General features: G+C 46.0%; 4 protein-coding genes, 1 long non-coding RNA gene and 3 other non-coding genes across 11 annotated transcripts; 3 read left to right on the forward strand and 5 right to left on the reverse strand.

Annotated features, from left to right (window-relative positions):
* Positions 1-108: 108 nt before the first annotated feature.
* On the reverse strand, positions 109-9,733 carry LOC6547669 (maternal protein tudor). The gene is made up of 9 exons (XM_001974988.3): positions 9,225-9,733; positions 8,593-8,980; positions 8,025-8,528; positions 7,125-7,970; positions 5,946-7,024; positions 5,050-5,879; positions 4,717-4,945; positions 4,448-4,647; positions 109-4,394 (listed from the first exon to the last, which is right to left on the reverse strand). Exons 2-9 carry the CDS (start codon positions 8,959-8,961, stop codon positions 895-897), a joined length of 7,557 nt encoding a protein of 2,518 aa, XP_001975024.2. The 5' UTR covers positions 8,962-8,980; positions 9,225-9,733; the 3' UTR covers positions 109-894.
* A 32-nt stretch (positions 9,734-9,765) lies between these two features.
* On the forward strand, positions 9,766-10,195 carry LOC113564317. The gene is made up of 2 exons (XR_003407917.1): positions 9,766-9,834; positions 10,065-10,195. It is a non-coding gene; the product is annotated as an uncharacterized LOC113564317 (long non-coding RNA).
* Positions 9,948-14,390, reverse strand: LOC113564316 (maternal protein tudor-like). Its single transcript, XM_026980868.1, has 6 exons — positions 13,885-14,390; positions 13,253-13,640; positions 12,685-13,188; positions 11,785-12,630; positions 10,606-11,684; positions 9,948-10,539 (listed from the first exon to the last, which is right to left on the reverse strand). Exons 2-6 carry the CDS (start codon positions 13,619-13,621, stop codon positions 10,137-10,139), a joined length of 3,201 nt encoding a protein of 1,066 aa, XP_026836669.1. The 5' UTR covers positions 13,622-13,640; positions 13,885-14,390; the 3' UTR covers positions 9,948-10,136.
* Positions 14,391-14,853: 463 nt separating this feature from the next.
* On the reverse strand, positions 14,854-14,924 carry Trnag-gcc. The gene has a single exon. It is a non-coding gene; the product is annotated as a tRNA-Gly (tRNA).
* Positions 14,925-15,029: 105 nt separating this feature from the next.
* Trnaw-cca lies at positions 15,030-15,101 on the forward strand. The gene has a single exon. It is a non-coding gene; the product is annotated as a tRNA-Trp (tRNA).
* A 635-nt stretch (positions 15,102-15,736) lies between these two features.
* On the reverse strand, positions 15,737-22,643 carry LOC6547701 (GTP cyclohydrolase 1). Of its 4 annotated transcripts, none has more exons than XM_001974986.3 (5): positions 22,229-22,643; positions 17,578-17,787; positions 16,187-16,352; positions 16,011-16,127; positions 15,737-15,935 (listed from the first exon to the last, which is right to left on the reverse strand). In XM_001974986.3, exons 1-5 carry the CDS (start codon positions 22,419-22,421, stop codon positions 15,806-15,808), a joined length of 816 nt encoding a protein of 271 aa, XP_001975022.1. In that variant the 5' UTR covers positions 22,422-22,643; the 3' UTR covers positions 15,737-15,805. The 4 variants fall into 4 exon arrangements, with proteins under 4 accessions (XP_001975022.1, XP_015012220.1, XP_015012218.1 ...); XM_015156734.2 differs by lacking the exon at positions 22,229-22,643 and adding an exon at positions 18,121-18,654; XM_015156732.2 differs by lacking the exon at positions 22,229-22,643 and adding an exon at positions 18,073-18,654.
* On the reverse strand, positions 16,396-16,467 carry Trnaw-cca. The gene has a single exon. It is a non-coding gene; the product is annotated as a tRNA-Trp (tRNA).
* LOC6547665 lies at positions 19,143-20,058 on the forward strand. The gene is made up of 2 exons (XM_001974987.3): positions 19,143-19,617; positions 19,683-20,058. The coding sequence occupies exons 1-2, from the start codon at positions 19,276-19,278 to the stop codon at positions 19,998-20,000; spliced, it is 660 nt and encodes a 219-aa protein (XP_001975023.1). The 5' UTR covers positions 19,143-19,275; the 3' UTR covers positions 20,001-20,058.
* Positions 22,644-22,971: the final 328 nt, after the last annotated feature.

Raw genomic sequence — 22,971 nt, forward strand, 5'->3', positions numbered from 1 at the left:
TAAAGCAACCGTAATCCAATAAATCCCCGGGTGACGACCGCTAATTGCTACCTGGCACCAGGTCTGGAACTCCAGGTATGAACACCAGGTAATAATATACACTCTATATGACATTACTTTTCATCGTATTTATTGGTTGGTTTTAATATTTTGTTCACAACATGAAAAAGAAATAGTAGAAAAATATGACATTGTGATTAAAGGTTTTAATACATAAACCCATTTTCCATTAGTTTCCTTACGTTTCTTTAGTCTTCGATTTGCAATGTTTTTTGTTTGTTTAGGTAATGAAAAGTAAAATATGAAAAGTATGAAAACATATGTGATTCTTCAGTTGGTTAATCGAGAAAAGAAAGTACAAATACAGTTATAAAGGGAAAATAAATAATTCTTCTGGAGGAGGTTCAAGCTTCACTCCACTTCTCTTCAATTCGCCAACATTCGTTGATGATGTAAAATTGTTTTACACAAGGTTGAGCAATTAAATAAATCGTCATCCGCCTTAATAGCTACTAACATATATTGGTTAGTGCCAATTTTATCTAGATTACACTTTTTTTATGTTCTTTTTTTCAATATTTTTCGTTTGTTTTTATAGATTTTTTTAATGATTTTTCGTTTTTTTTGTTCGATTTTTTTTCGTTTTGTTGTGTTTTTGGTTATAATGTTTTGCATTCCGTATTGATTCTTTAATTAATATATAAAATTGCTTTCATATTGGTTTTCCATGAAAAATCAATGAAGCATCTTGGCTAATCGTGAGGTGTCCTCTTCCCTTTGAATAAGTTTAACTCGTTCAACTAAATAGATAATACAACGCATGTTTTAGCCAACCTAATCACAATCTCCTGCATGGAGCACATATGAATCCAATCTATCAGTATAACGAGGTGATCACTGCTTTTCCTGCAGCTTCTCGCTGATGTTCTTGCTCTGGTAGAAGAGTCGCACGACATGGGTGCCAGCTCCCTTGGTGGCCAGAATCTCTACCTGGAATGTTTCAGAGAAGCGAGAGTCTATGAACGTCTGGAGAAGGGCTGCATCACACTTGGATATTGTAGACGCCTCCAGCTCGCAATGCTTGCTGTATCGCTCAGGCTTGGCCAACTCCTCAGGCAGCTGGCGGAACTGCTGGGTCACGGCATTGTTGCCAAAGTCAATAAAATGCACCTCGCACTTTCCCTCGTCCAAAACCTTGACAATCTGGGCGCGATAGAAGACCTCGTCCTCCGGGAACTGAGCAACACACAAAGCTCCCTCTTTGAGGTCGCTAAAGGCGGGCAACTCCTGTTCTGCATCGAGGAGCTTATCAGTCATTTGCTCTAGTGCTGGCACATCGCTTTCCATCTGCACGTAGAATGACATAGGGTCATCGTACTGCACCACAACGCAGTTGTGCAGCTCCACTTCGAGTGGTTTCTGTACTCCGGTCACCGTACTGGCCAGCTCCTGGACGAAATCCTTATAGTTGATACGGAGTTGAGCAATAAGCGGCTTTGTCTCATCCTCGTTCGGCTGAGTAGTTATTTCGTATAATTCTCCAAAGTGCTGCTCTAGCAAAGCGGCAAAGGCTTCTCCTAGTTTTTCATCAGACACATCTTTTGGAAACTCACTCAGCTGGCAGTGTAGGGCCAGCGATGGAATCGGTTCTATCTCTTGAGGTAACTTCCAGACCTCTGGAACGACCAGGGTGTTTCCATAATCTAGCAAAAACACTTCAAAGCCCTGGTTAGCCTCCAATACAGACTTGATACTACAGCGATAGTAACAGGCATCCTCTTGAGAGTAGCAAACACCATTTGAATTTACGGTAGGATCGATTAATATCTTCAGTTGCTCCTTCTTTAAAGACTGCAGTGTCCTTACAATCAAGTCCAAGTCCGCGGAATTGTGCTTCATTTGCACATAAAAACTCTTTGGTGAGCTGCCATATGAGATAACGCATTCAGAGTTCTCGTTTCGCTTTTGGATTAATTTTAGTTCAGCTTCAATCAACTTTTGAAGGTGTTCACAGATCTTCAGGCTCTTCTTATCTTTAGTCGTCAATCTGACCACAGGTGGACTGGCAGACTTGTTTACAAATTCCACCGCCACCACACCGTTGCAGCTGTCCAGCAGTGCGTCAAGTGTTGTTAGGGTAAGAGCCTTATTTTTCTCAAACACGGCGCAGGGTTCCAAGCTGCAGACTTCGGCCACAGGTTTAATGAGCGTAAACTCTTGAGGTAACTCGTAAAGCTTATCCACCACCGTTGTATTGCCGTAATCGATCAAAATGACCTTGTATTGGTCATCTGCGAGCACTTCCAGAATACGTGCGCGATAGAACTCCATGTCGTCGGTGAATTGAACTACGCACATATCATCTACTGAAGCCTTTTCCGACTTCAGCTGCAGCTTGCTTCCGTTAAGCTTCTCGCATATAATGTCCATTAAGGAATCCTTCTCGCTAAACTGTAGATACATCCGAGATGTATTCTCCACGTGTGTAATGATGGCTTTAGTGGTAACAGTTAAAGACTCCTTGCTAGTTTCCTTTGGTTCCTTACGATGGCACAACGGCAACAGGCGGTCGATGATGTTCTCTCCATCCAACAGGAGATCAACGGTGACATGATTCTGCCCAGGCTTGAGAAGCTGTGTGGTAAACACCAGCTCACCCTCTCCTGTCAGTTCGGCGAATTTAGCCTCCGCCTCTGGTGTCCACGAGATGTAGGCCTCTGGCAACTGCAGCGAACATTTCTTGGATAAGCTGGGCAGACTAGCAATCTCCTCGGACAGCATTAGACACTTCGATGTGGTGGAGGTGTTACCGTAGTCGACAAAGAGAACTTCGTATCGAGAATCGGGCAACTCCTTTTGCAACTGGGCTCGGTACCACAGCTCATCGTCCTCAAATAGAGCAGCCACAATCAAACCCTTTTCAAATCGTTCGAGGGGCTTCAGTTTGTCCTCCTCGCGCAAATACATCTCAATTAGTTCTAGCGCTTTTGAATCACGTTCAAGCTGAATAAAGAAGTCGCAAATTCCATTCACGTGCGAAATGTAGCAGCTGCATCCACTGGCCAAATACTCTAGCGGTTTAGCAAAACCATCAGCAATTAATTTCTTAGCCACATCCTCGCCTTCAATATACATGTTAACATAACTGGTTGTGTAGTGATCTCCTTGGGTAAGGTATTCAAGACGCGGGACCTTCGAATACGATTCGTTAAAGATGCCATTCGCTGCGTCCACCCAATCCGCTGTACCCTTCGGGCAAATCGGGAGTGCGCATGGCAAGCAGAATGGTTCGATGTGCGACCACATGCTTTCTTTGATGTCAGTTGCATCTGATACGCAATCTGTGTTACCATAGTCTATGAAAAGAAGTACCATAAGCTCGGCATCGATGATTTTAGCGCGATACCAGCACTTGTCTACCGAATACATCGAAACGCAGTCCGCACCGTTTACCACGTTCATCAACTGGGGCAAAGAGGGAGACACAATCTGAAGGTTCTCATGCAGTTGATTAAGTTTCGATAGCTGATCAATCGGGTGGACAAAGAATTGTGCAGGATTGTCGCAATGGCTCAGCACAACACAGTCCAAGTCTTTGTAAGGATCCTCTTTTGCAGGAGCTGGCTTTGGCTCAGGAGCAGCTTCTTCGACAGTTGGCCTTATTTCGGGTACTTCAACGGCCTCTGGAACTGGAGTGGCTGGTTTTGGCACTGGTGCCGGCTCTGCAGGAACTGGCGATGGAGCTTTCAATGTCACTGGTGCTGGAGCAGAAGTCGGAGCAGGCTCTACTGGTTTACTCTTTTTAGACTCACTATCCTTGTCATTATTTTGCTTCTTCTTTGGCGAGGCATTTGCCGAACTCGACTTGCTGCCAGTTTCCTTGCGACCCTTATCCTCCTCTTCGTCCAAGGTTAAGTCTACAGTTTCAATGTACTCGTATGTGCGAGACTTTCCTTTCTCCATTTGCTTGCGCATGTAGTCCAAATCTTTGCCGGGAACAAGCTTCTCTGCCTTTAGCAGGTCTATCACACTCTGATTGTTTTCCATAATAACATCGGCAATTAGGTGACTACGGCGCACCTCAATCGATTTGATAGTGACAACCTTCTCCTCAAGAATCTCAGCTATACGCGTCTTTAGCTTTGCTTCGTTGCTGGGTCGGCCAATCGGCAAATTTATCTCGACTGCAAAGCCGCTTGCGTACTCATAAAACTTTGCATCCAAAGCCTTGATATCGTCACGCCTTATTTCCTCCGTGTTTCCGTAATCGATGTAAAATACCTCGGAGCATGCTGCATTTGAATCCTTTCCTGTGATTCTGGCTCTGTACCAATTGCCATCGGAACTCCGTACTGCACAGATCTGTCCCACTTCGAATTTTTTTAAAGGCTCACCTTAAAAACAAATAGATTATTTTGAGGATCTAAATATCAACTGAAGTATTTACCCTTGGCCTGATAGTGTTTATACATATTATCCAATAGGGTCTGCATAGCTGGCACTATTGCCTGCGATTGGACATACAGGCGATACGGTTTAGCGGTGTACACAACAAGTGCTTGGAATGAGCTCAGCGCTACGGGATAAGGACAGACGAATGTTTTGCGATCCTCTTTGAACAACGGCATTACAGGTCTCAGATGAACGCTTTGAAATAAATACATTTATCAGATTTGGTTTACAAAAGTCGAGTGCGACTGGTGCAGCTAAACTTACATATTGTTTTCGCAGACATTCTTGACATTAAAGGCAAACGATTTACCCTCGTAAAACTCCTTGAATCGCCTGGCCAAATCCGGATTGGACTTGACAAATTTGGCATCGTCATAGGTGCACAGAAAGTTTACATTGCAGTAATCAAACTGAACCTTGAAGCTCGTCATGTCTCGAATAGAACTGAATTTTCCTCTAATCTGCTGACCAGCTAAAAGGTTTACGCGAATCTCTGTTGAAAAATAAGACGAATTGTGTCATTATAATCAACAAAAACATTTGGTTGGGTACAAAACAGTACAAGTAAATTTTCAAAAAAGGAGACGCTTCTCTTACCAGGCGCCACTTCACTGAGGAACTCCGCTTTAACCAGCATGTCTCGTAGCGGGGCTCCGTTTACAAACATGTTAACTGTGTAGGAGCAAGTGCTGCTGTTATTTGAGCCTTGGTTGCTCTTCTCTTTGGATACGAACTCGCAATCGACTTTGGCATTAACTGGCACGAACTTTTCCATGCGATCTACAATGTACAAAGGATCATAGTTGGTAACCACGCTGTGAAAGCTGCAGCGATGTGCCATGCACGGCGGATCTGCGAAGCGCTGCTCCAACTGCCAAACATCCTCTGAGGTGACTGTTATCAAGCTGCCAGTATCCACGCAAAACACACGATACTTGCGCATCATGTGATTGCATGCGGTCACTGTTGCCCGCAGAATGGCGTTGTCCTTTCGCTGACGCACAACTACGGTGGATCCAACCTTTAATTGAAGTGGCTGGTGTTGCTTCTGGCGGTAGAACTGTCGCATATCACGCAGGACATTATCATACTTTGCGGAGACAGACTTTGGCACGACGTAGAACTGGAATGGCGAGACCCACCAAGACAGACTGGCTGCCTCCTTACTTGGTGTTTTCATCTCCTGCAGCACATACGGTTTCTCTAAGGAGACATACTTCTCCGGCTTACTGGCCGTTACTGGTTCGGAGGAGGAAGAGGCAATATCACTCTCCACTCCGCTGGAACGCTTTGAGCTGATAGTTCCGTCCAACGTGGATTTTTGACGCTGTGGTTTTTGAGCATAGCCCTGTGGTGCGTTCTGGGAGCGTTGGTTCCCCTGCTGGCCATCTTGAGTCCTGCGGGGTGACTCGTTGTTGTTAAAGCGCCTGATATAATAAGGATCAATTAAAAATATTAATATTATACGCAATATTTATAGCTATAATACTTACGCATTTTTTTTCGCTTCCTGCTTTCCATTATGCCGTGGTGATTGAATCGGTGTACGAACGTTCTGTTGTCGGTTACCCTTGCGCGGCGAACTCATGCCACTGTTGTAACTACCGATACTCTGCGTCTCAAAGCTGGAGTCTAAATGGCGATCGGATCGCTGATTTTGTTGCTGCTGGTGGCGCTTACTATCCTTTGAGCCAGCCGAGGTGGAGCTTCGTTTGTCCCAGTCTGCGGAGCTCTTGTTTCCGCCTACGGTCTTTACTGGTTGCGGAATTTCAACTGCTAGATGCTGCTGCTTAACCTCTTCCTTTTTGTGTTGCTGCTGTTTTTCCTGTACTTGCAAACGATTCTCGCTCTCAACAATGCTTGTAGAGTTCAAAATTAAGCTCTTATCCAACTCAGAAGAAATCACAGACTCAGCGCGGGTAGTGTTTGCATTAAACTGACCCTTTTCCAGGGACAGGTACTGTTCAAAAGGCATAGAAAGCTTGTAAAGCTTCTTCATTACGTTCAGGTTCTTTGCCAAAAGGTTCACTACGTTCAGACCATCGGGTTCTATACGAAAGATACGCACACTGAATGTGCGCCTTCGGATATTGGACTCCTCAGCTAACATTTCAAACTGGTCGGTTATCTTGTCTTCGCTAAGTTCGCTGTTCTCGAAGCCTTTTAGGCAGCACTTAATTGCCTGGCGGGGCATTTCCAAATGCTTCTCAGCAATATGGCCGATCAGGTGCCGCTTCACATTCTGTTCATAACCAAAATCTACGTGCCGTACAATCACAGAGTCATCAACACGCAGAATCTCCGCACGATACCATTCCTGATCGCATTTGACAATGCAGGGTGCGCCCAAAATTAACTGATCGGGAACTTTTTGGTTTGTATTGTAGTAGGAGAACATCTCGTCCATGAGCTGCTCGAACTTTCCTATGTTCGACACTTTCTGCACATAAAAGTTGCTGGGCGAATCAATAAAACGGATCTCCACGGCGTCGTCGTTTTCAAGTTGCTCCGCCTTTTTGTAGGACTGCCGTGAATTTTTTAGCTGTCTAAGCAGCTCCAGCATATTGGTGCCCTACAATAAAATTATCTTAATATTAGATTACTTATATTTCTTGCATTGGTAGCTGCTGTTGTCTTATTTGCGTAAAAAACAGAATTATCTTTACACTTACATTCTGGTTGAGATGGCAGGTTTGCATGGAGCCCACACTCTCCGGCGCCTGTACAGTCAGTTCAAAGTTCCTATAAATGGCGGACTTCTTGAAAATTCGCTTCATGCTTTCGTCAATGGGCTCAATTTCCTTCGTTCCGGCCAAAGCAAATCGGAAAGCAAATGGCTTGATTTCCAACAGTTCGGGGGGTATTTGAAACAGATCACTTGTTGACAACAGCTCCGAGTTTCCATAGTCCACGTAGACAACGCGGTAACGTTGGGCGTAAACAGCGCTTACCATCGCGCGATACAGATGTCCATCTTCTGAGAAGCGGGCTACGCAGGCAGTTCCAAGTTCAGGAGTCTGAGCGAGCGCCTTGAGCTTCGTCCGTTCAATCTGACCCATCATGGCGCTCAGATTATCGCCGCTGCTTTTCAGGTGCACCCAGAATAGGTACGGACCGTTTTCCACATAGCTTATATCTACGTCGTAGGTGAGGCCCACCGTTAAGCTTGTGGTTCTAAAGGCAGGAATTGTGCTTTGCTGCGCCCGTTGCGCAATTGATGGCGTCGGAGGCGGGGTGAACCGTGCGGGAACATAGTTCAGGGATACGTAGTTAGCCTGTTGATTATAGTGCTGAATGGGCACATGTGGACCGGCCGGCGGCGGCATGGCTGTAATCGGTTTGTTCATGCGAACATTGTAGTAGGTGTATTGCGATCGGGGAGTCGCCTTGGGCACATATGGTTGAGCAGCCGGCACAGCGGGCTGATAGTTGGCACGATTATAAGGAACAAACGGTGCCGCTACAAATCCCGATTTCGGAGTATTGTTCAGGCCTTGCATTGGCACCTGTACATTGGTCTGTAAATTGATTTATTAATAAATTACTTTTATAGAAATTTAGTCCATTCATACCACATTGACCAGCGGCAGCTGTTTAGGCGTATAGTCAGGGGCATTAGCGTTTAGCGGCCTTGGTGGTGTCACCTGGACCGAGCGCTGTGCATCCAAGCGAGCAGCCAAGGATCTTCGCACCGCGAGTTGCTCACGGGCAATCTCCGTGGGCGTCTTTGAGTTGTGTATACTATTGTTGTTATACTCGGTAACCGGCGACTGTGGAGTATCCTTCCACAGCTTCTTACAGTGGTCCATCATGAGTTGCTTGCCAACTGGAGCACCGATTTGTTTTTGTTGCACTAAGAACTCGTTAAGCTCAAAGTCCTTCCAGCGAAGACTGGCGAACTTTTGGTCACAGATATGTGTGGGATCAACGGTGATTTGAACGGTCTGGTTGACAATCAGATCCTGAACCACAGCCAGATCGGTCTGATCCCACTCGGAGCAGATGCCCAGCACAATGTACTGGGAGCAAAGCAGGGGAATGTTCTGCAGCAGCTTGGGTTGCTTGGGGAACATAAGCTAAAACGGATAAATTTAAAATATAAAAAATTGCCTAAAACTTTACGGAGCTCCATTTACTCACATCATGACTATCCACAGTGCGCTTATAGCCAAAGTCCAGGAACTCGATCTCAGTCCTCATTACCTGACCCTCCAGGTCGGCACTGACCACACGTATCCGCCTGTACTCTACATCACCAGGAGCCGGGCCATTGGTCTTCTTGAAAACACAAAACGTGCCGGGCATGAGAAGAGCCTGCTGGCGCTCCACTGACCAACTGGGCTCTATGGCAAAGCATGTGGGCAAAAGCTGCTCGATTCGCTTGCTGACCAGGAAGGCGGCGTCTCGGTTTACCTGGCCGTAGACCTTCAGATACGGACCCACATGATCCACATGAGTGATGTACAGGTCCACTTTTGAGGGTCCCCCATTGGGCGGCTGTCCATTCATTGTTGGGTATTGTTATTCGCTGAAAGCAATACGAATTCTGTTGAGAATGTGTTATCCCAATTGGAAACGCAGGCACACGATGCCACACACACAAATGCAGCAGTAAGGACCGTTAGTTTGGGCCGGCGAAAAGGTGGCAACCCAGATTACTAACTGAACTCGCTTAGAATGCACTGTGTGTATGTGTGTGGCGATGCGAATGCTTTTCTTGTTTTCTTTTTTTTTTTATCTAGAGAAATTAAACAATATGAGAAACCACTCACGTCTTGTCGTCGTCGTTGTCCAGACTAAAAGCGAAACTCTGAAAAAACGCCCTGCCCCTCGCCAGGTGCTCTGTCTCTTTCCCGCTTGCCCCTGTTATTTAATTCTATTTTGCTGCCTGGCTTACGGAATTTAAGTGGACGGCGTGTTTTTGGGGCGAAATAGTGGCACACTTCTTAATGGCTGGGCTCTTGTGGGCTCTTTTCTGGTCACTTTTTGTGGAAGAAAGTCTTGAGAGTGATTAGAAATCGCGATGCACACAGACACGTCTGTGCAGGTGCAGCAATTTTATTTCTATTTGGGGGCTTTCAGTCTTTTAAATTTCTCGGGGGCCTGCTCAGCAAGTGCCACCCGTGCTAACGGTGATACGTAGAGGTTGGGTTAGATCAAGAAAAGCAATTAATCAGCGCGAAAAGAATTAAATCAAAAAGTATCACTGCCAACCCAACTTTTCCACAAGACAACGAAACGACGACTAGTGGTGGGAGTTTTGGGGATATTTCTGAATGTTTTTGTTATCGATGTTCATTGATGCATCAAAACATCGGCCTGTCCAAACAATTGTCAAGTCTGTGTGTTATCGATTCGTGTAACAAATTAAATTAATACAAGGTATGTGATTGCGAGTACTCTTGTACTATCTTGTACTATCATCGGCGTGATATATTTGTTCTTGCTATAAATTATTCTGCAACTATTATCCATTCCATTATTATCCACTAATATTCTTTGGCTCCAAGCAAGTTACGCCTGGGATTGCAAGGCTATGTATAGGATATATATTTTCTTAAAACTAAAAAAAAATCATTTATTTGTATTTCTTATTATGTCCCGTTTTGAAGGTACACATCGCCGTGATATATTTTCTGGTGCGTTGTCCTTTCGCTGACGCACAACTACGGTGGATCCAACCTTTAATTGAAGTGGCTGGTGTTGCTTCTGGCGGTAGAACTGTCGCATATCACGCAGGACATTATCATACTTTGCGGAGACAGACTTGGCACGACGTAGAACTGGAATGGCGAGACCCACCAAGACAGACTGGCTGCCTCCTTACTTGGTGTTTTCATCTCCTGCAGCACATACGGTTTCTCTAAGGAGACATACTTCTCCGGCTTACTGGCCGTTACTGGTTCGGAGGAGGAAGAGGCAATATCACTCTCCACTCCGCTGGAACGCTTTGAGCTGATAGTTCCGTCCAACGTGGATTTTTGACGCTGTGGTTTTTGAGCATAGCCCTGTGGTGCGTTCTGGGAGCGTTGGTTCCCCTGCTGGCCATCTTGAGTCCTGCGGGGTGACTCGTTGTTGTTAAAGCGCCTGATATAATAAGGATCAATTAAAAATATTAATATTATACGCAATATTTATAGCTATAATACTTACGCATTTTTTTTCGCTTCCTGCTTTCCATTATGCCGTGGTGATTGAATCGGTGTACGAACGTTCTGTTGTCGGTTACCCTTGCGCGGCGAACTCATGCCACTGTTGTAACTACCGATACTCTGCGTCTCAAAGCTGGAGTCTAAATGGCGATCGGATCGCTGATTTTGTTGCTGCTGGTGGCGCTTACTATCCTTTGAGCCAGCCGAGGTGGAGCTTCGTTTGTCCCAGTCTGCGGAGCTCTTGTTTCCGCCTACGGTCTTTACTGGTTGCGGAATTTCAACTGCTAGATGCTGCTGCTTAACCTCTTCCTTTTTGTGTTGCTGCTGTTTTTCCTGTACTTGCAAACGATTCTCGCTCTCAACAATGCTTGTAGAGTTCAAAATTAAGCTCTTATCCAACTCAGAAGAAATCACAGACTCAGCGCGGGTAGTGTTTGCATTAAACTGACCCTTTTCCAGGGACAGGTACTGTTCAAAAGGCATAGAAAGCTTGTAAAGCTTCTTCATTACGTTCAGGTTCTTTGCCAAAAGGTTCACTACGTTCAGACCATCGGGTTCTATACGAAAGATACGCACACTGAATGTGCGCCTTCGGATATTGGACTCCTCAGCTAACATTTCAAACTGGTCGGTTATCTTGTCTTCGCTAAGTTCGCTGTTCTCGAAGCCTTTTAGGCAGCACTTAATTGCCTGGCGGGGCATTTCCAAATGCTTCTCAGCAATATGGCCGATCAGGTGCCGCTTCACATTCTGTTCATAACCAAAATCTACGTGCCGTACAATCACAGAGTCATCAACACGCAGAATCTCCGCACGATACCATTCCTGATCGCATTTGACAATGCAGGGTGCGCCCAAAATTAACTGATCGGGAACTTTTTGGTTTGTATTGTAGTAGGAGAACATCTCGTCCATGAGCTGCTCGAACTTTCCTATGTTCGACACTTTCTGCACATAAAAGTTGCTGGGCGAATCAATAAAACGGATCTCCACGGCGTCGTCGTTTTCAAGTTGCTCCGCCTTTTTGTAGGACTGCCGTGAATTTTTTAGCTGTCTAAGCAGCTCCAGCATATTGGTGCCCTACAATAAAATTATCTTAATATTAGATTACTTATATTTCTTGCATTGGTAGCTGCTGTTGTCTTATTTGCGTAAAAAACAGAATTATCTTTACACTTACATTCTGGTTGAGATGGCAGGTTTGCATGGAGCCCACACTCTCCGGCGCCTGTACAGTCAGTTCAAAGTTCCTATAAATGGCGGACTTCTTGAAAATTCGCTTCATGCTTTCGTCAATGGGCTCAATTTCCTTCGTTCCGGCCAAAGCAAATCGGAAAGCAAATGGCTTGATTTCCAACAGTTCGGGGGGTATTTGAAACAGATCACTTGTTGACAACAGCTCCGAGTTTCCATAGTCCACGTAGACAACGCGGTAACGTTGGGCGTAAACAGCGCTTACCATCGCGCGATACAGATGTCCATCTTCTGAGAAGCGGGCTACGCAGGCAGTTCCAAGTTCAGGAGTCTGAGCGAGCGCCTTGAGCTTCGTCCGTTCAATCTGACCCATCATGGCGCTCAGATTATCGCCGCTGCTTTTCAGGTGCACCCAGAATAGGTACGGACCGTTTTCCACATAGCTTATATCTACGTCGTAGGTGAGGCCCACCGTTAAGCTTGTGGTTCTAAAGGCAGGAATTGTGCTTTGCTGCGCCCGTTGCGCAATTGATGGCGTCGGAGGCGGGGTGAACCGTGCGGGAACATAGTTCAGGGATACGTAGTTAGCCTGTTGATTATAGTGCTGAATGGGCACATGTGGACCGGCCGGCGGCGGCATGGCTGTAATCGGTTTGTTCATGCGAACATTGTAGTAGGTGTATTGCGATCGGGGAGTCGCCTTGGGCACATATGGTTGAGCAGCCGGCACAGCGGGCTGATAGTTGGCACGATTATAAGGAACAAACGGTGCCGCTACAAATCCCGATTTCGGAGTATTGTTCAGGCCTTGCATTGGCACCTGTACATTGGTCTGTAAATTGATTTATTAATAAATTACTTTTATAGAAATTTAGTCCATTCATACCACATTGACCAGCGGCAGCTGTTTAGGCGTATAGTCAGGGGCATTAGCGTTTAGCGGCCTTGGTGGTGTCACCTGGACCGAGCGCTGTGCATCCAAGCGAGCAGCCAAGGATCTTCGCACCGCGAGTTGCTCACGGGCAATCTCCGTGGGCGTCTTTGAGTTGTGTATACTATTGTTGTTATACTCGGTAACCGGCGACTGTGGAGTATCCTTCCACAGCTTCTTACAGTGGTCCATCATGAGTTGCTTGCCAACTGGAGCACCGATTTGTTTTTGTTGCACTAAGAACTCGTTAAGCTCAAAGTCCTTCCAGCGAAGACTGGCGAACTTTTGGTCACAGATATGTGTGGGATCAACGGTGATTTGAACGGTCTGGTTGACAATCAGATCCTGAACCACAGCCAGATCGGTCTGATCCCACTCGGAGCAGATGCCCAGCACAATGTACTGGGAGCAAAGCAGGGGAATGTTCTGCAGCAGCTTGGGTTGCTTGGGGAACATAAGCTAAAACGGATAAATTTAAAATATAAAAAATTGCCTAAAACTTTACGGAGCTCCATTTACTCACATCATGACTATCCACAGTGCGCTTATAGCCAAAGTCCAGGAACTCGATCTCAGTCCTCATTACCTGACCCTCCAGGTCGGCACTGACCACACGTATCCGCCTGTACTCTACATCACCAGGAGCCGGGCCATTGGTCTTCTTGAAAACACAAAACGTGCCGGGCATGAGAAGAGCCTGCTGGCGCTCCACTGACCAACTGGGCTCTATGGCAAAGCATGTGGGCAAAAGCTGCTCGATTCGCTTGCTGACCAGGAAGGCGGCGTCTCGGTTTACCTGGCCGTAGACCTTCAGATACGGACCCACATGATCCACATGAGTGATGTACAGGTCCACTTTTGAGGGTCCCCCATTGGGCGGCTGTCCATTCATTGTTGGGTATTGTTATTCGCTGAAAGCAATACGAATTCTGTTGAGAATGTGTTATCCCAATTGGAAACGCAGGCACACGATGCCACACACACAAATGCAGCAGTAAGGACCGTTAGTTTGGGCCGGCGAAAAGGTGGCAACCCAGATTACTAACTGAACTCGCTTAGAATGCACTGTGTGTATGTGTGTGGCGATGCGAATGCTTTTCTTGTTTTCTTTTTTTTTTTATCTAGAGAAATTAAACAATATGAGAAACCACTCACGTCTTGTCGTCGTCGTTGTCCAGACTAAAAGCGAAACTCTGAAAAAACGCCCTGCCACTCGCCAGGTGCTCTGTCTCTTTCCCGCTTGCCCCTGTTATTTAATTCTATTTTGCTGCCTGGCTTACGGAATTTAAGTGGACGGCGTGTTTTTGGGGCGAAATAGTGGCACACTTCTTAATGGCTGGGCTCTTGTGGGCTCTTTTCTGGTCACTTTTTGTGGAAGAAAGTCTTGAGAGTGATTAGAAATCGCGATGCACACAGACACGTCTGTGCAGGTGCAGCAATTTTATTTCTATTTGGGGGCTTTCAGTCTTTTAAATTTCTCGGGGGCCTGCTCAGCAAGTGCCACCCGTGCTAACGGTGATACGTAGAGGTTGGGTTAGATCAAGAAAAGCAATTAATCAGCGCGAAAAGAATTAAATCAAAAAGTATCACTGCCAACCCAACTTTTCCACAAGACAACGAAACGACGACTAGTGGTGGGAGTTTTGGGGATATTTCTGAATGTTTTTGTTATCGATGTTCATTGATGCATCAAAACATCGGCCTGTCCAAACAATTGTCAAGTCTGTGTGTTATCGATTCGTGTAACAAATTAAATTAATACAAGGTATGTGATTGCGAGTACTCTTGTACTATCTTGTACTATCATCGGCGTGATATATTTGTTCTTGCTATAAATTATTCTGCAACTATTATCCATTCCATTATTATCCACTAATATTCTTTGGCTCCAAGCAAGTTACGCCTGGGATTGCAAGGCTATGTATAGGATATATATTTTCTTAAAACTAAAAAAAAATCATTTATTTGTATTTCTTATTATGTCCCGTTTTGAAGGTACACATCGCCGTGATATATTTTCTGGTGTCTTCACGCTGTAAAGTATTCTGGAATTGTTATCCCATGGTTATAGTTTAAGCTAAAGTTTGGCAGTAAACCTCTTAAACTAATTAAAATAAAAAATTATGCATCGGCCGGGAATCGAACCCGGGCCGCCCGCGTGGCAGGCGAGCATTCTACCACTGAACCACCGATGCTCTTGTCAAGCATCAAACAAAGCATTAACATGTATACTGAAGACTTGACTCAACAACCTGTTGGCGTTGGGGCATTCCTGTCACATAGAAGCCTCCCTCCAAGTTGACTCCGTGGCGCAACGGTAGCGCGTCCGACTCCAGATCGGAAGGTTGCGTGTTCAAATCACGTCGGGGTCATGTGGTGGAAATCCAGGTCCCTTAATTTTTTGTCACCTTTTTTTTATATGTATATATATATTTAGAAACTCCTTTTTAACGGTGTTTAAATACATAATTTATTGTATAATTAATAAGCAGCTTTGACTCACTACAAGCAACGTCATATACATAATGAGCATAGAATTTTAACATTTAAAATCATCCAATATACTTTGGTCCCTTTCGAAGAACATCTTTATATAGTTTAACGTACGTAACTATAGTTGATTAATTTTATGTGAACTGTTTTTAAATTGTAAATTCCCTAAACAATTTGCCATGATTTATTATCAGTTGTTCCCTTATTGCACAATGCATTACTCGTATGTATACGTTGTAAAAATTATCGTTCAAGTGCCATAAAACTGCATATAAAATTGAACATAAAACTACCCAACACCGGAATTCAAATCTCGATCTCTTCGAATCTCGCTTCTCATTACATTCGTCTATCTAAAAACGTATTTTGCTAACAAAATTTTTCAACAATTTTTACACAAATCAACAAGGAAAATGGCTGCAATCTTTGCACTAACTAAATGAAATCAATCCTAAAAACATAAACTAATGGACCCTGTGTTGCGTTTCGTTTCATTTTTGTTTGTTTGTATATAAGCGCCTCCAAAAATATTGTAGGGGTTTTAGTTGGTCTCGGATTTCAGTATCGTCCTCTAGTCTCCACTCTATTTGCTATTGACTAAGTTCAGGAATTCCTCACGGGTCTTGGGATCGTCTCGGAATACGCCCAGCATAGTTGAGGTAACAGTTTTGCTGTTGATTTTCTGCACGCCCCGCATCACCATGCACATGTGGCTGAAGGGAATAAAAAGGGAAGTCGTTCAGTCAATTATAATATTCTGTAAAATATATATATATTTTAAAACTTACACTCCCTCTACGACAACTGCCACTCCAGCAGGTTGCACAGCCTGAGTCACGGCCACTGCGATCTGCTTAGTCAAACGCTCCTGTACTTGCAGGCGACGCGAAAATATTTCCACAATGCTATGGGATCGCAAATTATATGAATGATCTTACAAATATTCTTACAAATTGTATCTTACCGTGCCAATTTGCTGAGTCCGAGAATCTTGTTGCACGGCAAGTAACCAATGGACACCTTGCCGTAGAAGGGCACCAGATGATGCTCGCACATGGAGAACATTTCAATGTCCTTGACCACGACCATTTCGTCATGATCCTCGTCAAACACGGCGCCATTGAGAACATCTTTAAAATAATGGAAGTAAACAAAAAAAGATTTATCTTTGTCTGACCCCGACGTGATTTGAACACGCAACCTTCCGATCTGGAGTCGGACGCGCTACCGTTGCGCCACGGAGTCGTTATTGAAATGCCCGCCCAATGTCCCACAACCACGAAGCTACTCAAATGCCTTTTCTTTGCTACTCGTGATTTATGGCGCGCGTAATTCGTGTTAGATTTATTTGCTGCATAACTGAATACTGAATGTTAAGTTCAAGCGCCTGTGATTGTGAGTGCTGAAGTGGTTGCTTAGTGAGTGTGTGGTGGTGTGGGGTGGTGTGTGGTGATGTCGGTTGGCGGAGAGGTTGGGGAGAGGTTGACTTGACTTGACTTGGTGGCTTATGGTTCTGGTGGAGTGTGAGCTTTCGCCACACTCGTTTTAAACGGTGTGCTCTTGAGATTCCCTCATTCCCTGAATGGAAGGCGCACCGCACACCCACTTTCCCGCTCTTAATATACAGACCGGAAAGCTTCAGTGCGTTTCCTGACCAACGAGGCAACCAGCCAGTGAGCCATCCAACAAACAATCCAGCAAGCATCATGTGGGGGGAGCTCCCCCAACGTCAGATTGGCAAGTCACGTTGACTCGTGCTTCTTGGGTTCTTTGAATTCGGGTTAAACACAAGCCAACCCATTCTATTGCCGATGCCGAAGGCTATTCACTTTCGTTCAACGAATTTAGCTTTTAAATGGTGCGTTGCTGTTGCTGTTGATCTTAAATTTACATGCGATTTTATTTGACAAACTGTAGAACCTGATTTCTCGGGCAACCGGTTAGGTATGCTGCTAGCTATATAATTCGCAATTCTTTTTTGTATTTGTTTTTGTTTTTCAAACGACTCGCATTGATTACATGACAAGTTCAAAAGCGACTGCAAGTGGAAATGCAGGTTAAACTTAAAACTCAAAACTCCACCAGTTAATTTTCACATTTTTGGATATTTGGATTTGGATGGCACCACTTGATTGTACAAACCCGAAATCGCTAATGGGTGCTCCTATGTTCATGGGCTTTATCTCTCGAGTGGTAATTAGACTAATGCACCATAGCGGACCGAGGAACCCCCGTAAATGGTGGAGTACCCGAGTGATTCATCGACATGAAACTAGTTCCCATTCACTGGTAAAACCAGGATGAGCAATCAGATCACTGACCTGGTGCTAATTGCCCCAAATGAGACGTGCTTACCCTCGAGACTCTGGTCGTAGCCCTTGGTGAAGTACAGCATGGCCTTGGCCGCCCGCTCCGGGGTCTTGATCAGTCCCTGGCGATCGGGATTCTCGCCCAGGCCGCCCAATAGCAGGCGGTACGAGCGGGCCATGTCCGGGAGGAGGGCCTCTCGTGTCGGTGGCTTATGGTCCAGCTCCAGGTCGTGGTGGAACGTGCACTTCTCGTGGCCTGTAAATGGAAATACGAATAGGAACATGATGAGTATCGTTATCATTCGAGATAGGGAGGCATTGCCCCCCTTCGGCGATTGTGTGTGGCTGTCTAAGTACTATCCCCCATTCCGAGGCTCATCTCTGACCTCTGAACCGAAACACTAACCCACTGATAGGCGTACGGTTTATGCTCACAAAGAGTTCGTCTAGCGCTCTTCCTAGTTGTTCATTGATTAACTGAATCGGTCGCAGCATCGCTCCAGATCGCCTGACCTGGCCCTGGACCACTACCCACCACTACCTGGCGTTGTCGATGTACGCGGTGTCATTGGTGTTTTCGGTTGTGTACCATCGCTATCCGGACTGCTGCCGTTGGTCTTCAGGATGAGGCGGGGTCTCTGATTGCCGGCCACCGGGACTAGTGCAGGAGCAGGATCCACCTCCTCGACGGGCGTGCCCGCAATGGCAGTGGACTCCTCCGTCTGGGGCTGCGGCTTGTCCGCCAGCGAAGAGGTGCCCGAAGTGCTACTTGTTGAGCAGACGCTGTTGTTGCGACCGCGCGAGAGGATGTGGGCCTGCGGGAAGTTGGTGTCGTCGATGGCATCGTTCAGCTCGCTGGCACTCATCTCGGACAGTTGGCGGGTGAAGCTCATTGCGGTGCGGCTACTCAGGTTTGTTTGCCACTCGAACGGAACTCAATTTGACTGCTGGCTGGCTGGCTGGCTCGCTTGCACACAATATTCGATTTTGGTCGCACTTTTTTCCTCTATATTTTCCTAGCCTGGTGTCTCTTTGCGCTTTCGTAGCTGGACTTTGTCTTCGCGTGCTGGCGCTTCGGGTGGCTCTGCTCTTCTGGTGGCTGCTGTGGCCAGCGGTGGCAATAAGAACCTCTCGAGCGGAGCTTTGAGCGGCGGAAAGCTCCAGCCGACAGACCACCCAAACACCGCCCACCGCCGGGCAAGCTCTGCTCCGAGTGGCGCTTACCGGAGATTAGGTGAGCGGAACAAAGCCGAGCTGAGCGCAGGCCCATGGTTTGGCATCCAGTGACTCCAAAACTGCGCACGAACTTGTTGCTCCGCCAGGAGTCTCCCGAGCTACAGCACTAGCCACGAAAATAGCGCCAAAATGTAAGAACTCACTAACTAAAACGGTGGTTATTTTTACAGCTAAGATGTTAATAGACTTTAAAAGGAATCAGCAAGCTTATGCTTCTTTTTTGGAGAGGCGCAGCGTTTAAACTTGATATATAGAGCAATACTAAGAAGGATGTATTATTCTTCTATCCCCAAACGTGCACTTTATCCTTGGCGCCAGCTTATTTCCCAACTATTGTTTGCATATCCTTCAGTTTTGTCGTCGGAACCACTCAACTTGGGGCCAGACGTCAAGTTGTAGTTTATTTCAACTTTCCAGGAAAACAGTCGGACTCGAAACGAGCTAATCTCCCAAATTTTAACCGCCGCCCACCCATCCGCCCCGCCATCCACGTTGGAGTACCAAAGTCATGGCGCACCGCCTCCAACTCCGTAGCGATGACTTCGACGTCGTTGGCGCCGTGCCCCGCGATCTGTCGGTGATTAAGAACTTCCTAAAGCGAGACTGTGCCATCAAGAAACTGATTGACATCGAGGAGGAGTTCCTGCAGGAGTGCGTATTGCGTGGCCAGGATCCCATGAAGCCGAAGGGTAAAAGTGGCAGCGAGATTGGGTCACGTGGTAGCGGTCAGGGATCAAATGTACCCGAACCCAAACCGGATCCCTGTGCTAGTAAAACACCGGAGAACACGTTGGCGTCCGACTACTGTGATCCCTGTCGACGACTCAAGACCTCCGTGGTGCTCGAAGAGGTACCAGCCCTATTATGGCTCACTATTTCTATGATTCATACATTGCTCCACCCATTTTCCATCAGCTTACAAAGCCAGCCATCACAAATCCGGTGTTCAACAAATCCCTGCCGCCGTACTTTGATGCAGAGACCGTGATGGGCAACTCGTTGCCCGTGAAGTTTCGCTTCCGGCGCAAGTTCAACAAATGCGACCAGGAGAAGGCCGGCAACCTGATGTGCACCAGCACACCGAGCACCAATGTGGTTGTGCTGACCAACTGCTGCGACGTGATGGTCTGGCCCAGTCAGCGGGTGGCCCAGATGAACCGGGTGCCGGTGACCATGCTGACGGGCGAAGGCGATCTCACGGAGTACATGCTGGAGGAGGAGACCATCATGTGAGGGAATGGATGGGTGCAGCTTTCTGGCATACATACAGGTCAATAAAGCATTAACCCCATGGGGAAGTGTCCTTATTTTCTGGAAGAAACCCTACATCCAACTTGTTGGGCTTCCATTGAAAGTATCTGGCCCCCAGCTGGCCAGATTTGGTTATTCTCTGCATATATTCGGAATCTCATTTGTACCGATGGCATGCAAATTTTTCGGGACTTATCGCGAGCAGACCGAGCATCTTTCTTGTTTATGGCTTGGAGTTGAAGGTTATACAGTTTATATAGACTCGCATGTATATGTCCTGAAGAGTGGATTTTGGTGTGTTCTAAAACCACAAGTTAGTTTTCAGTTAGCTCACTGATTGAAGCACATTAAAACCTCCCACCGCTGATAGGGTCGAATAAATCAGTTGGGAATAGCACAGGCTGGCTTAGTTTACATAAATAAAAGACAGCTGCAGATGATCGTTATAGATTATGTGACTTGGTTACAGTGATACCTAGCTAGTGCTAATTTGCAGTCTTCAAAAATGGTGACTAAGGGATGGCTGAATTGAAATCATATTGAAAAGTGTAATGCAAATGGGTTTCTTCCGGAGTGGTCGACCCGTATTCCCATGCATTGCAATTAAACCATCATTAACATTTTCCACAGGGCAGGTGTTGTCTCCGGCCGCAATTACCCATTACGGCAACAGATCTGAATCAGGAATGCATTCCCCATTCAGTGGCATGGGGATTGGGGATTCCGAGCTGGCAGGGTTGCCACCGCCTCACAGAATTTTCACGGAGAATTTTTTAAGTGCCTCAATTAGCTTGGATCGCCTCGGCTCTCAGTTAGCCAGCTTGATTCAGTCTTTTTATTGACCGCAATCGCTCAAATGTGAAGTACTGCGGCCAGGCCTATTAGTCACCATCGCCGACAGACACCAGCTCAAAACTGAGGGGCAATCGAAGAAACTGAAACTGAAACTGAAACTAAAGCTGAACTGAACTGAACTGAACTGAACTGAACTGAACTGAAACGGCAAAAGGCAAGCGGCTAAGGCCCACGAATCGAAACCGTTTGGAGCGCCGTACTCGCAATTAAACACTTTTTTAACCTTCACAAAAGTAGTTCAGGTCTGTGTACCCTCCCCTCATCCAACCACCCTACGTTTTGGCCAAATCAAATCAAACCAAATCAAATACCGGATCACAAGCCAAAGGGGTTTATGTCTTTGCCTCTGCCTCTGGCTCTGCCTTTGTCTTTTGCTCATGGCCCAGAGTTCCAGAGCTCCACATACATAGGTAGCTCTCGTTGAATCTGCCGATCCAATCCAATCCGTTCAGCCAAGTGCCAAGTACCGAGCAAATCTTTCAATGTCAATGTCAATAAGCCCAGTCAGTGCCAGAGCTAGTAGCTCTCATTTTGTTGGTGTGAACACAACAAGAGTCACTCTCGATATCCGGCACTGCGTGTGGTTTGCATATGGGGCAGAAATCGTATCTCTCGGATCTCTGCGGTTTATGTACTCGGATTTATGCGGCCCAGCATCGCCGGAAATCGGAATCTTCGCATTATGCGCATCTGATTGCATTTCAATCGCTACCCAACTAGCCAATGTGTGATGCAATATCGCAGCAAGATTGCATTGATGCATTGCGGCGCTGTTAGCCAGTTCAAGGGGTTGTATTACCCGGAAACTAGATCGAGTTTACTGGCTACCAAGGGTTAGCTTTGAATTCTTCAACAGTAAGTGCAGCAATTCCGAAGAAATAGGAGGATAACAGAAATTCTATTCTACCACTTTCTATTCTAGTAGGCTTTCGTATAAATCCCTTTCTGATCTCCATCAGCAAAGGTTACTAACTATTTTCCTATTAATAATAATTAAGTGAATCACCCAAAGTCCAAGAACTTCGAAATAGATAGATGCTAGCCACTGCACTTGAGGAATATTAATCATATAATGGGACTTTCTCGTAGAGAGAGAATGTTTAGAATATAAATCACACTGCTATATCAAAAAGTCACTTAAATGACAGAACTCATATGCTCATATGAAAGGCACGACCATAGCGTTATGATAATACTATAACCAGGAATCAAACTTCTACACATACATAGGTCTATTTAAGGTCTATTTTAACTTTATCAACACAAACCCACTATGCACATACAAGTACGCATGTTTCTGAGATCAGGAAGAGTTTCCGATCCACCCGATTGCTGCCTTCTTCCGGAGAACTCACCGCTTCCATTGCTGGCCAGCTCCATGTTGAGCATTTCCAGTTTCAGCTGCTGGCTGTTTTTGGAGACCGTAAGATCGGTGCCGGAGGTGGCGGCGGAAGCTTCGCCCGTGGGAATCGTGGCTACGGCCACGGCATCCGCGGCACCCTCGCCATTCTGGCCGCTGCCATTTTGCTCGCTGGTCTGGGGCTTCATGTTCGATTGGTGTTGGTGATTAGTTGGGAGATTAGTTGGATAATTAGTTGGTGGACTCTGCGAGGACACGGGCTCGGAACTGTTGCAACTATGGTCTTTAGTTTGGGGCTTGAATCGCGTTGCGGATTTTTGTATTTGGCGCGCTCGCTCCGAATTTATCTGCCGACTAAACCGCCTGAGATTTAGTTGTAACCTTTTTATTATGAAAAATCGAAAGTTCTGCCGCGAGAGGGAGAGCGCGCGAGAGCCCCATACCGCTCGGCAGTTTTATCATTTTTTCGTTAACTGTAATTGCTCTCCGGCGGCTGCGGTGGCTGCGGCTGTGGGGGCTTTGGAGCTTTTGGCTCTCCGCTCCCGTTTAAGCTCAACTGCTGGGTGGTCCGAGGACTCCAGGAAATCGAAACGGAATTTGGTTACATGTTTGGCGGTCAAAGCATTTGGATATATATTTGGTATATATGCTTTTGGTATAACCTGTGGCAGAGTAAACATTTCCAAAATATAACAATTAGGAACACAAAAAAAAAATGATAACAAGAAAACACGGTCA

This window comes from Drosophila erecta, unplaced genomic scaffold (genome assembly GCF_003286155.1).
Source record: "Drosophila erecta strain 14021-0224.00,06,07 unplaced genomic scaffold, DereRS2 tig00000092-arrow-pilon, whole genome shotgun sequence".
NCBI lineage: Eukaryota > Metazoa > Arthropoda > Insecta > Diptera > Drosophilidae > Drosophila > Drosophila erecta.